The sequence below is a fragment of the Lepisma saccharinum genome, chromosome 20, assembly GCF_977018435.1.
Source record: "Lepisma saccharinum chromosome 20, izLepSacc3.1, whole genome shotgun sequence".
NCBI classification, from domain to species: domain Eukaryota; kingdom Metazoa; phylum Arthropoda; class Insecta; order Zygentoma; family Lepismatidae; genus Lepisma; species Lepisma saccharinum.
This window is the reverse complement of record NC_139248.1, coordinates 55,046,306-55,059,474: the sequence shown is the minus strand read 5'-3', so window position 1 is coordinate 55,059,474 and position 13,169 is coordinate 55,046,306. Positions and strand designations below refer to the sequence as shown.

General features: G+C 35.9%; 1 protein-coding gene across 1 annotated transcript in view; it reads right to left on the bottom strand.

Moving 5' to 3' along the window:
• The window catches only part of p115 (General vesicular transport factor p115), a 134,084-nt gene that overhangs the window by 18,851 nt on the left and 102,064 nt on the right, over positions 1-13,169 (bottom strand). The window contains exon 14 of the mRNA XM_083141489.1: positions 9,799-10,023. Coding sequence (XP_082997615.1) covers positions 9,799-10,023 — 225 coding nt within the window. The remainder of the gene's footprint in view (positions 1-9,798; positions 10,024-13,169) is intronic.

Sequence of the window (13,169 nt, the reverse complement as noted above, 5' to 3'; positions counted from 1 at the left end):
CTGAAGTATCCTACTTCATTTCTGATACAAACCTTTGTTTGAAGTATCTATTGATGATAATTATCATAGCATTTGCATTATTTCATAATCCTACATGTGCATGATGTCACACCAGTCACAAAATTTGTCACAGGCAAATAGTGTTTATATAAAAAAAAATATGTATTAATATTTTTAGAAACTAAAGGCATGTAAATGTTTAGTAAAGTTTGCTTTGTGAAAATATAATGAAATTGTTTTAGTAAAACCATATATTTCACAGAGTTTTCTGAAAGACTGGGGGAGGTCCTAAAGTCAAGTCTCAGAAGTGTCACACCCGTCACAGTTACAAAAATGTATTTTCTGCAGCTGAGAATTGAGATGGAGGAATATTCTGAAATTAAATACCTTTCAACAAGGAAAATGAAATTACATGAATTGATAAGAGTTACATATTTGAAGGTGCTGAGAAAATAATTTAAAAATGAATGTAAATTTGTCTGAATGTCACACCCGTCACAATGGGATTGCCCATATGCAGGGTGTTTCCGTGACCTTGAATCAAACTGACAGGGTGGATGGAGACTGACCCCCAAGTATCAATATGAGATAAGGAACCCCGCAACGTCATTGAAAAGGTATATTATTAGAATTTTGATTTACTATTCAAATTAGGGATGTAACAGATTAATCAATACTTCATCAGTATTGGCCAATATAGACACACTGGTTTATCATTTTATTAGTAAAATTGCCGACAATGTTATGGATCAGATGTGCCTAAAAAATTTTACAATTTAATGCAGTAATTTGGCATTTCATTATAATTTTTATGGATATAAACATACAGTCTTCATTTCCTACATTTTTTAAAAAAGTAAATGTGTATTGCAGTCATCTGTTACTATTAGGGGGTGCGGGATAGAATTTTTTGGGTCGGGATGGGAAATTTTTTAAATTGCGACATTTGGGATGGGAAAAAATTAGTAATTTTCTGACAAAGTTGGGAAATTTTTCGGGACGGGAAATGTTCAAAATTTTCTGAAGAACTGGAAATCTCAAATTCTACACATCTTCACTTTACGTGATTGTTTTTGCATTTCTGGAATAAAAACTAACAATTTCTGGTAAGTTCCAGAAACTTACAATGCAGAAAACATCGAGAATTAATGACTTTTTAAAATGACCATTCGGTGTTTCCCGAGAGTTCGAGATCCCAAAAAGTCAGGAAGTCATTTCCCAAAGTCAGGATCGGGTTGGGAAATTATTTTCCTGGTCCCAGTCCCAACTTTTCGGGATCTTGGACACCCCTAGTTACTATGAATTTATATGGCAGGTCAATGAACTATTCAAGTTATTCAAAGACCATTTGGAATTTTATATGTGATCAATAGAATATTGGTTATCGATATCAGTTAATTTTATATCAGTACTTGATGGGTATCAGCCAAAATTACATAATGGTCCATCCTTAAGACAAATCAAAGCAACACAAAAAATATAAGGCCAGGCTATCCCCTGTAATTGCACCATTCCTTGAAGGCATTTGGGGGAGTGAATTCAGATGTTGGACCTCACACATATTCTCAAACTCATCTGAAATTGCATAGCTTCGAGTATCCTGGGGGAAGCGTAACAACTTTCTTCTGAGATTTCAGCCTGTGTATGGGACTGGTGGCCACCCATCATTGTGAGAAAATTGGGGAGCTACGAAAGAGTAGCGTAACCCAGTCATGAAAATCTACAACCATGACTGGTGGTTTGTCATGCTGACCACACGTCACCCTGTAACTGGTTGGACGATCTTCCACCTCAGGGTGAGTGAGTGAGTAGAATCAGGTGTGAGTGAGGCTGGCAGTCGGTAGGTAGGGCTGTTGCACCGCAGGTTATTACTTTTCAAAATGTCAGGCTGGAGTAAAATGTTGAAGAGTTGTTGTGCTCTTGTTCAAATTTCAAGTGTTCAGCATCCATAGGAGGTAGAGAATTGCAACCAATGTTTCCAAAATCTATTAAGATTAATACGCTGCTTTTCTCATAGGTGCACTACATCAGTTCTTATAGTGGTTTCAGTCAATAGCTGGAGCGCCAACCTCTATTAAATAGACATGAGTACTACTACTACTACTAATAATAGTAATAAATGCATATTAAAATAGCAATGGTATTATTATTATTATAATTATTATTGAATCCTCCAAAGTAAACATGTAAACACAAGATCTATCACGTCTGTCATTTCAGTAAATTAGGTTCTCATTTACATCTTAAATGAATAGTACTTAACAAAATATATTATAGATAAAGAATAACTTACATCACATACCATCATTTCACTAAGTAGCAGAAGTTAAAAAGGTCCAGTTCTGACAAACTAACTTATTTAACTTCTGCTACAGTAAAATAAGTTAGTGTGTAAATGTCAAAACTAAAAAAAAAGTGAAGTGCTTCCCTGTGCTTAGCACCATGCCATGAGAGGGTATATGGGGTGTGGGGGTAACCCCCCACACTTTCTTGATCGGGTCGTGAGTGGGGGTGATGTGATCAGCATCACGCCCCTGACTGCATTTACCCCCCCAGGGATTCCCCCAGGTACCCATATCATTCGACGCTGGGTAGGCACCGGGGCCGCTTCCAATGTTAGAAAAGTTCCCAGATTTGAACCGGCTGGGGATTCAACCCGGGACCTTTAGCATGGTAGTCAGACACGGCCATGCCAAAACTTGACCATTTTAATATTATATTTTTCTCTAAATTTACAGACTGCCCATCAACAGGAGACAAATTTAGTGCATGGACTTTATCTTTTCTTCTCCATCTATTGTTTAATAAGTAATGTAAACAACAGATGTCTAATGTAGCAGCAGGAACTTAGTTTCAGCACCAAACTGATTTGATGGAATGAAATTCCAGTGCGTTCCGGCTCACTTTAAGCACTGTATTATATATCTTTATATATTTTTTGCCCCCTCAAATAGAAAACTAAAAATTTCAATGCAACTTCACATTATTGTACGAAAATAACAGTTCTGCATAAGAGATTTTTCATTCACTGCAGTTTATTGTGGTGATCAGTGATGTTCTGAAGAAGAATTTTTGTGCAAAATTTCATTTTCTCCTCTTCTATTATAACCTCCATTATTCGGAGGGGAAAAGTATACGTTTCACTTCCCATGACAATTTGACAATTAGTTCTCATGCCACAGCACATTCAAAAAGAGTGTCCCTGGAAAGTACTCATCTGCAGAGTTTCACAGACTGCCATCCACTGAAGGTTAAGCATGTTTTCATAAGATTTGGACATTGTAATTGTCTCATCAACAACAGGCATGACCAATGTCTTTGCTTTGTGCTATAAGGTGCTTCTTTAATCCAAAGTTGGTTGGTTGATTTGGTATTTTATGTCCACATTATGCACAGTTAGGCTAATCGGGACTGGACTTACAGTTCTAAAGTGGGATCCGAACCACTATGTGCCTCCACTGGGTATCAAACCCGGGAACCCTTGATTACAAGGAGACGACGTTACTGCTGCACCACCAGGGATGGAGGCCTTTGATCCAAAGTAACACTCCTTTTCACATGAAATGTTATTGGACATTATCCATTGTCTAGCATTTCTCCTATTTATACATATTGTAACACTACATTTCAAGAAAGCACGTCTTCTCCCATCTTCAAATGAACTTTTTTTTTCCTCAGGTGGAGAGAATCAAACTTACAGTAGACCTGTAATTTTAAACCAAATCCAGTACACTAACCAACTACAGGCCTGTCATAAGTTTGATAGCCAACACCAGCAAAAATAAATTGTTCACTGAATACAAGAGAAGAGGTACTCTCTTGAAACATAGTATGTCCAATTAACATTAGAATAATAATAACTAGACCCCAGATTTTTATGAAATATCAAAGTACAAAATATGTACATAAATATGAAACAATAATTGATAAAAATATGTCCCTAAATATGTATTACCAAAAGGATATGTAGCTAAATATGCAGTATCGAAGAATATGTAATATTAATAATAATCAAGTATCCAAGCAATTTCAAGAATTCTGCTATTTATTTTATTTGAACATATTCAACACAATTTTAAAATTTGTGTCAAATTCATAAACTCAAGAAAGGACAGCAAACTGTTTTATTTATTTAAGAAACCAATTCTGTCAACAATTAATTACTTTTCACATTGCAAATTATTGTAGAATATGTAAATATGTAAGAGAGCTCTTTGTAACTTTCGAAACACATTATAAATAATAAAAAAAAAAAACATCTACAGAATGAAAATACAAAGGTCGGTCAACAAGTAACACACTGTCCACTGCAGCTCATAAATGGTACGGACTAGGAAATTTTGTAGTTAGAAGCATTGGTCCTTTACCACCTAACCAACAGCAAAGCTTACGAACAAAGAAGCCAGAGTTACGCACAACGGACATCAAGCTGCATCACGATAATGCACGACCGCATGCTGCACTCATGACAGTTAAGAATATTGGCCAACTGGGATGGACAGTGGTGCCACAACCCCCATACAGTCCTGACCTAGCACCATCGTATTTCTATCTGTTTGGACAACTGAAGGCTCACCTGCGTGGGAAACAGTTTGGAGATGACATTGTGCTCATTGTGTGTGTGAAAAAGTGGTGTAAAAAACAACCTAAAGAGTTTTACGAACATGCATTCGTGTCATGGAAACAAAGATGGCTGCAGTGCAATGAAGGACATGGATCATACATTGAGTGATATTTCCAAAGGACCAATACTTCTACCTACAAAATTTCATTCCCCTAGTCCTTACCATTCCCGAGCTACAGTGGATTGTGCGTTACTTTTTGACTGACCTTTGTACATACCTACTTTTGAACTTTTTTGTACAAGGAAACATATTGTGTAATTCACTACATACAGGAAAGTAGCTTTCTTGTTTACAGATGCCAAGTTTCTAGGTGCTTTGCCTAAACCTAAAAGTGAAACGAAAATATGTAACCAGAAGGTGGGGGGGGGGGGGGGGCCTCCAGCATCTTTCGATAAATAACTGTAACAGTTCTCGTATTGTTTTGGTCTTCAGCCTGTCTTTTGACTTGGCAGTCAATTTTAGGTGACCGTAAGCATTATGCATCTCATTGATGAGAAAATATGACACAACATGAGCTACACATTTTCTTCATTATGTATCAGATCGAAAATAAAGGATAAAGATAAGAAAAAAATATTGAAACATGTTGTTTTATGTAAAGCACATAAGCAAATATGTAATATCCCGATAAACATGTAAAAATATGTACCACAAAGCTTATCAAAATCATGCCAGTTATATAATTCGTTGACATTTTCCTGTTCAAGGTATGTATCTAAAAAGGAATAAAATATGTAATTACATACAAGTCCAGGCTCTAATAATAACAACCCATGGCACAGCAGGCCTTGATGGGCACCGATTACAGTCCTCACTTCCACGTGCCTAAGCAGAGGTGAGATATTATCCAACAAGTTATGGGGTGACATGTGGTCAGCACAACGAGCCAGTTTTCATTGTAAGTTTCTGTAGCTGGGTTATGCTATTCTTTCGTAGCTCCCCAGTTTCCTCACAAAGATGGGTGGCCACTGGTCCATATACAGGCTGAAATCTCAAGAGAACGATTCAGACTCGAAAAGAACAAAGCTTGCACCTTAGACCGCACGGCCACGGATCCGGATGTCCAATTAACATTGCATACTGACAAATAATGAGATTAAAATTAACACTTCTTTGCAAAATATATTAATTTTCTAATTTTGGATCTAGAGGTGCATGCATTTATCATGAGCTTAGACAGACAAAACTATTCACTTCCATTACAGGCATTAGAGGCAGCAAGTATCGGCTTGGTAGTGACGGCACACTAAAGCATGACCCCTCCCGCTCATACACACAAAAGCACAGGATTCTCTCTATAGAACATAAAGCAAATGTTTATTAAATTTCATAATAAATATTATGGGACAAGAGCCCGACCCTGTGGCCGAGTGGTTAGCACATCGCACTGCGACGCCAAGGGTCCTGGGTTCGAATCCCGGTCGGGCTTGGTTGTTTGTGAATGTCCATTCATCAATTTCATCATTTCATCACACATCCCCATCTTCGCAAATTAGCCAAGAGGCACAAAACGCGAAGTAAAATAAACTAAATCAATCAATCAATTATGGGACAAGACACTACCTTTGTATTCATAAAGAAAAGTTTGTGCTTGAATTTTATGGTGATTAACCCTTAGACGACAGAGCAAGTTTTACCGGTAAACTTGCCAACGACGGAGGCATTTTCAGCATGAATTTAAATCTTCCGCATGCTTTTCAATAAAATTTTATATATCTGAAACTAAGAACGCTAGAGTTATACCTCGTTTTGTTCAGTACACATGGGCTATAAGGCTATGCTATATTTTTTTTCCATTATCAGGTAGAAGAAGATGAAGAAAGAAGGAAAATCTTGTTCTTTTTTTACTAAATTTGAAATTCGTCGGACCCCCATGCTAGCAACACCGGAACGAAAAGATACAAAACGGTACCTACATATTGTTTGATATGTTTTTCATTATCGTGAAAAAAATTGTGCACATATTGCAGATACTTTAAAAAAAATATATATTTTCAAATGTAAAGCAAGAAAAAATCGAATATCATTTTCAAAGAGCTGCCCTCTCCCCCTCCCCCCCTGAAACTAATTGAACTCCCTTTGACTTTGCTGAGGGAGAATTTGAACTTGTTTCTGGGTTTAATGTTGAATATAGTGCTGGTGGGTTTGCCCTAATTTTTATATCTGAATATGCTAGTATCTTATTTATGAGTGTTTTATTTAGAATTTTATTATTGGGGTATACCTTTTCTTATTTATTTTATTTAAGGGTTAGTTTTTTGGGATTTATTTATATTTGGGTTCAGGGTACTTTACCACAATTTCGCTACGATAAATTAATATATTTGGCTTGGAGGAGATTTCTTCCAATTTCTTCAAATTGTTTGTTTTTTCTGTTGGTTTTAGGGGATTAATTATATCAATATATGTTTAATTGCATAATAGTTCGAATGTATAGACTTCTAGAATATTTACATTCAATTCTATGTTTTCAAGACATATGCTTAAATTTCAGCCAAGAAACATTATTAGGGACACAGTATGTCCAAAAAGTCACATAGCGCAAATACCTGCTGTGACAATATGTCACAACCTAGCATTTACGGGTTAATTTCATTTTCTTTTAATTTTTTTTGTAAATTACCACACAAGAAAAAACAACTATTAATATTGACTAAGGACTTACAGGTGTCTGGTTATTTTGTGAACAATGTAAAATGTCCAAGGATCAATTAATTCTAATGAAAAACCTTGCCGGGAAAAATTAGGAACATACAAATATGGAAATTTTATTAATGCCAATAGAGTAATGGAGCCATGATGGTCTAGTCAGTGGGATGTCTGCCTACAATGTGGGAGACCTAGGTTCAATTCCAGGGTGGATGATCTTAGGTAGAAATTTTCTGATATCGTATCTGCATAAAAGCAGCTCGTAAGTACACATAGCCTCTAATAAATGGGTACCTATAATAGTTTTTCTTGTATGTATGCATTGCTTGCATTGTAGAATTATTTTCCTGTAGTTTACCGTTATTACAAGCATAAGAAAACAGTTTTTCTTTGTGACGTTTCAGAACACACGCTCTCTTCATCAGACATTTATTAACGGGAAACACAGAGTTGAATGTCTGGGAAGCTTCGTTCATTGCAGAAGAACACTGGAATAAATTAAATAATGAAAATGGTAACATAGATCCAGTATGGAGTTTTCTTTTTCACAAATGGAGTAAGCCACCATCTTTAAAATTTAATGTCACAGAAAACATCACGAGACTTTGTGAAAACAATGATGAATTTGAATTACCTGATGATATTTGGGATTCATAATTTTAAATAAAAAATAATTTGATCAAAAATATATATATATATATATATATATATATCTGAAATAAAAATAAAACAGACTGCTTCTTTTCACAGTTAAGTTGCTATATTACAACAATGTAACATTGACAACATCCATTATATAACGGATTATTTTTGTTTAAAAAATTACTAACCATTGTTATAACTGTATCTTTAGCCAAAATGAAAATAAATGTCTGATGAAAAGAGTGTGTGTTCTCCTGAAACGTCACAAAGAAACACTGTTTTCTTATGCTTGTAATAACCGTAAACTACAGGAAAATAAATGGGTACCTGGTGGCCAACAAGGGGAGAGATTAAGGCAGCTGAATTATAGTACTAATCCAGAAAGGCCCAGATCATGAATGTGTGTGGTCTTCCTACCTCCATGCTCCACATCCCCAATGTGCCTTCATGGCATAGCGTAATGAGCATGGGAAAAGATTACTTTCTTTTTTCAACAAAAGAAAACCAATATAAAATTTTCTGATTCCAAAAAACCTATAGTGAAATTATTCAATTTTCAAAAAAGGCAATCACGTAGTGAGGAACCAGAATGACATAATGGAATTGTGTTTTGATGATACCTTTTGAAGTTATAACTTGGAAATAGGTGTATAATTTGAGATAATTGCAATGTTATTTAATCTAATTTTAAATTTGTGGATTTTTCATTTTTACGCTCTTTACATTTTATTTTTCCAATTCTGATGGTGCAAAATGTTACAAAAATTTGCCTGGTTTAAACATGTTCATACATTATAAATTCTTTGATCCCAGTCCACAAGAAAACATACAAACAAGGTTATTAAAATTTACTATTTTCAACATATTTTGTCATGGAATTAGTAATTATTCCAGCTAATTGAAATATGTAAAGAATATCCAGTGCTGAATTCAAACTACCTGATACACACCTGTACTGATTTAATGTTATTCTCATGAGAAAGTTTTCTTCCTTTTAATTCAAAACTCTCCGACCTTTATGGTGGAGTGGTTAGCACAGCATGTTAAGGGTCCTGGATTTGAATGCTGGCCTGGGCATTGGTATTCTTTGTGAGCGTCCATTCATCAATTTCATCATATCATTATTATTCATCCTTATCGTCACAATTAGACAAAAGTGGCAGAAAGGAATGTAAAGTTTTGATTTGATTTGAATTTAAAATTTTGGATGCGTCAGCACTAAGGCTATTTTGCACCCATCATATTATACGGGATCCAGCCCCTTATCTTTACACGTAACAACTCTAACGTTGCATAACTAAAATCATAAAATATTCAAACTTTCATTAAAAGCTGAGTCTATAAAGGAGCACTCAGCACAAATAAGGACAAAACACAGGACAACACAAACAAAATTATACTGGCTATGGGGCCAGTCGCCAGAGCCTCGTTAGTCTGCAGTCCAGGGTGTACTACGTGGAAGTGAGGTTGACTATTGGGTGCAATACGTGGAAGGAGCACCCATTACACCCCGGAATGTAAAGTAAAAAAGGTAAAAAAAAAGTAAAGTAAAGTGCTCCCCTGTGCATAGCACCATGCCATGAAGGCGTATAGGGGGTGTGGGGGTAACGCCCCACACTTTCTTGATCTGGTCGTGAGTGGGGGTGATGTGATCAGCATCACGCCCCTGACTGCCTTTACCCCCCAGGGTTTCCCCCAGGTACCCATGTTATTCGACGCTGGGTGGATGCCGGGGATGCTTCCATCATAGTTCCCGGATTTGAACCGGCCGGGGATCGAACCCGGGACCTTTAGCATGGTAGTCAGACGTGTTACCGACTGAGCCACCGCGGCTCAGTAATGTAAAATAACAAAAATGAAATCAAAATAATTCAGAACTTACAAAGGTTTTAAAATCGGTTTCCCTCTGTTCAGCCAAGTCCTTCCACTTCTTGGCTTCCAATTTCGCTTGCTGCAGTTGGCTCTGGAGTATCTCTACTTCACCGTCCACACAACTAGGGGCATCGCCCTGGCCAAGATTCCTTCCAGACGTATTCTGCTGGGCTCTAAGCAACATGTTATGGTCCCGGAGCTGCTGCACAGTGGAATTCAATTCTTCTACTTGTGACTGCAATGATAAGACAGCTCAAAGTTACTTCATATTCAAATACCAAACTACTTCAGATCAGTGTTCGAAAACTGGCAGTTGTACGTTGGAAAATTACTACAATTTTTTGTTTTCTACTTGCCACCCTTGGTGACTAGACTCGTAAACATTAACCTCTTCAGTAGTAAGTGCAGTTAATGTACTACAGCTTTGTGAAAATGAACTTAACCCTTAACTATTATGCACAGTTTCTCAGACCACCCTGACTTTCTCTTTCACTTTTTTTCTCGCGCCCCTCCAAACCAAAGTACCTTAAGTTTCTTTAACTAAACAATAATAATTGAAAACTACAGGGTGTTCCATGTTATGGAACAAGGAGTTGGGGATAGTATAACTTTTGAACCGGAAGTGGTACACATATAATTCTTATACCAAATTGAAACCTTGTTCATGCATATATTTTTAAACTGGGGAACAATAATTGGATGTCATTAGTGTCCACGCAGTGTTGCCAGATGTAACAGGAAGTGTAAATTAATTTTTTTACAAAGCATGAAATATGGCACATAATACACATGTACGGACATGGCGTCTGTAATTTTCAGTTTGGTTAGGTGGATTAGCTCGGCATCTATGGCAGTGAAAAAAGAAATGTTCATTTCTACCGATAGCCAATCAGATGAGGCGTCTTTAAGGGGAACTAGGAAAATCGTTGTTTTTAGAAATTAAGACTGTGCATTGGCAACACTGCTGGTGTTTCAGTGCTACAAAAGGTGTGTTTCGAAACTGTATACATACATCATTCAATTACTGAAAACAATAAAAAAGAAAAAGGGAAAATTTTCATGAAAATAGTGTTACTTACATGCATCTGGCAACCATGATATATAAAAATATATGCATGAACAAGGCTTCAATTTGGTATAAGGATTATATGTGTACCACTTCCGGTTCAAAAGTTGTACTATACCCAACTCCGGGTTGCGTTGTAAATGGAACACCCAGTACTTTACAATACTATTCTATAACTTTGTCAAGTCACATGAAATGCATCAGAAATTAAAAATAACAAAAGCTAGTTCACAGTTCAAAATCAAAGACCCTTCCATAGCAGTTGTGTGATTATTGATGTCCAAGACGAAGGTTTTTGCTGCAATTCCGTGCCCAGAAGTATGGGGTCGTCTTGCTTTCGCAGGATATGATCTGGAGTTTTTCTTTTCTTTACTGAACAGAACCACGAGCTTCCATTAAGCTCTAACTCTACCCTCTGCCACGCCTACCGCTTTAGCCTTGAAAGTTCGCATGCGCTTTGATCATTGTTGTGCGACAGCACGTAGTGAGTGTTCTGGCAAACATTTTTTTTTATCAATTGCTGTGAGACGTTGTAGATTCCACTTTTAAACTTCGTAGTCAAGTGTGATATACCGTACTATACAAAGGTGGTACGTATATGCTATCTTCTAATCTGACTAAGGGATGTCTGTATCTGATTTTATTTTTTGTGTACCGGTACTTTTATTGTCTTCTTCAGTTACTTGTAATAAGGTAACCATTTGTAAGTATTGAAAATAGTTTTTCTGTAATCCCTTGTTGAAAAATAGGGGGTCGTCTTGTATTCAGAGATATACGGTACTTCAGTGTTAATGAATAATTTGCCAGGTTGCAAACAACTTGGATTGTGTTTTGTACAGAGTAGAGATAAATTATAAAAAAAAAATCCTAATGAAATTATATGGGTTTCTGTTGGACCACACACAATACAAAATTAAATTACTGATATGGCTTAGCCAATACCACTTTCAACCCATACCAATTCTGATATTCTTACTGATTCCCACCTATACTGGTACCGATGCTTGTAAATTGTAACAGAAGTTGTTCGAAATATTGATCAATACATGGGTTGGAGATTTAATAGTGGCAACACTGCTGTATATACGCCATGAAATAGAACTTGTGCCTCTCGCTTACACCACACATTAGTTTGATACCTAACCCACCTCCCAGCAAGATGGATTGACTTAAATCAGCTTGATTTAAATTGAGATTTAAATCTTCATTTGAATCAGGTGACAGTTTTCAATGATTTAAATCACTTTAAATAAATAATTTATAGAATAATGTACATAATGATTTTGTAGATATCAGAATCACTTTTGGCGAAAGTACATTAATCTCGCAATCATTTAATGTGTTTATTAGGGTCTTAAGAAAAAAATAAAAAAGAAAGAAAAAAAATATATGTACTGATGGGGTGAAGCTCATACGAAAGGAAATGTAATGAGTAAACTTTAAAGACACTTCAATTTCTCTTGATTTAAAATTCAATAATTTTTATAGGTAAGAACAGCAAACATTTTGTGTAGAATAATATACAAAATACTAACCATGTTAAACCGTGCCATTATCATTAAACTGTAAATAAGCATGCCAGCTGATATTTTCCAAACTATCATTTAAAAAATGTCAAAATTCAGCTACGAAGACTATAAAAAAATATTTTAAGTTACAATTATATAGTACATCCATAATGTTTTATTTTCACTGCAATAAAAGTTACTGAAATTATTATTGTTTCATTAATAAACCCAACATTTCCACAGTGTTCATATGTATACAGTACTAGAAACAGAAAAATGTATATTTACATGTAATTCTTTATTTCATTTAATCAATCTGTTCAAATATTTTAGAGGGCCATTTACCAGAAAAAGGATTTCTTTTAAAAAATAAGCATCTATGTGTATGGTGCTAAAACCATACAAGCAATTTTAAGCATTTTTTTAAATTAAAAAATTTAAATACAAAAAAAATCATCAAAAAAGATTTTTTAAATAAAAATCATGATTTTTTTTATCCAACCTGCCTCCCAGTAAATGGACTCTTCCTCCCAACACTGATTGCATGAGCTGTGAACTGTTGGAATTGGCAGTCTAAGGCCAGCCACACACCGAATCAGACATGACGCGACAAGTCATTTTTGTTGCAAACCAACTCGGGCAACATTTAACATGGAGCTCTTATGGGCAACTGCACACCAGATGAAACATTTGACTTGAGTCACCTCAAGTCACATTGCGAATGTTTGTGACAAAACAGTTAAGGTCCCGGGAATTTGGTATCGCAGGAGCACAATGCGACAAAATGATCTGTGTATGTGTGAATCC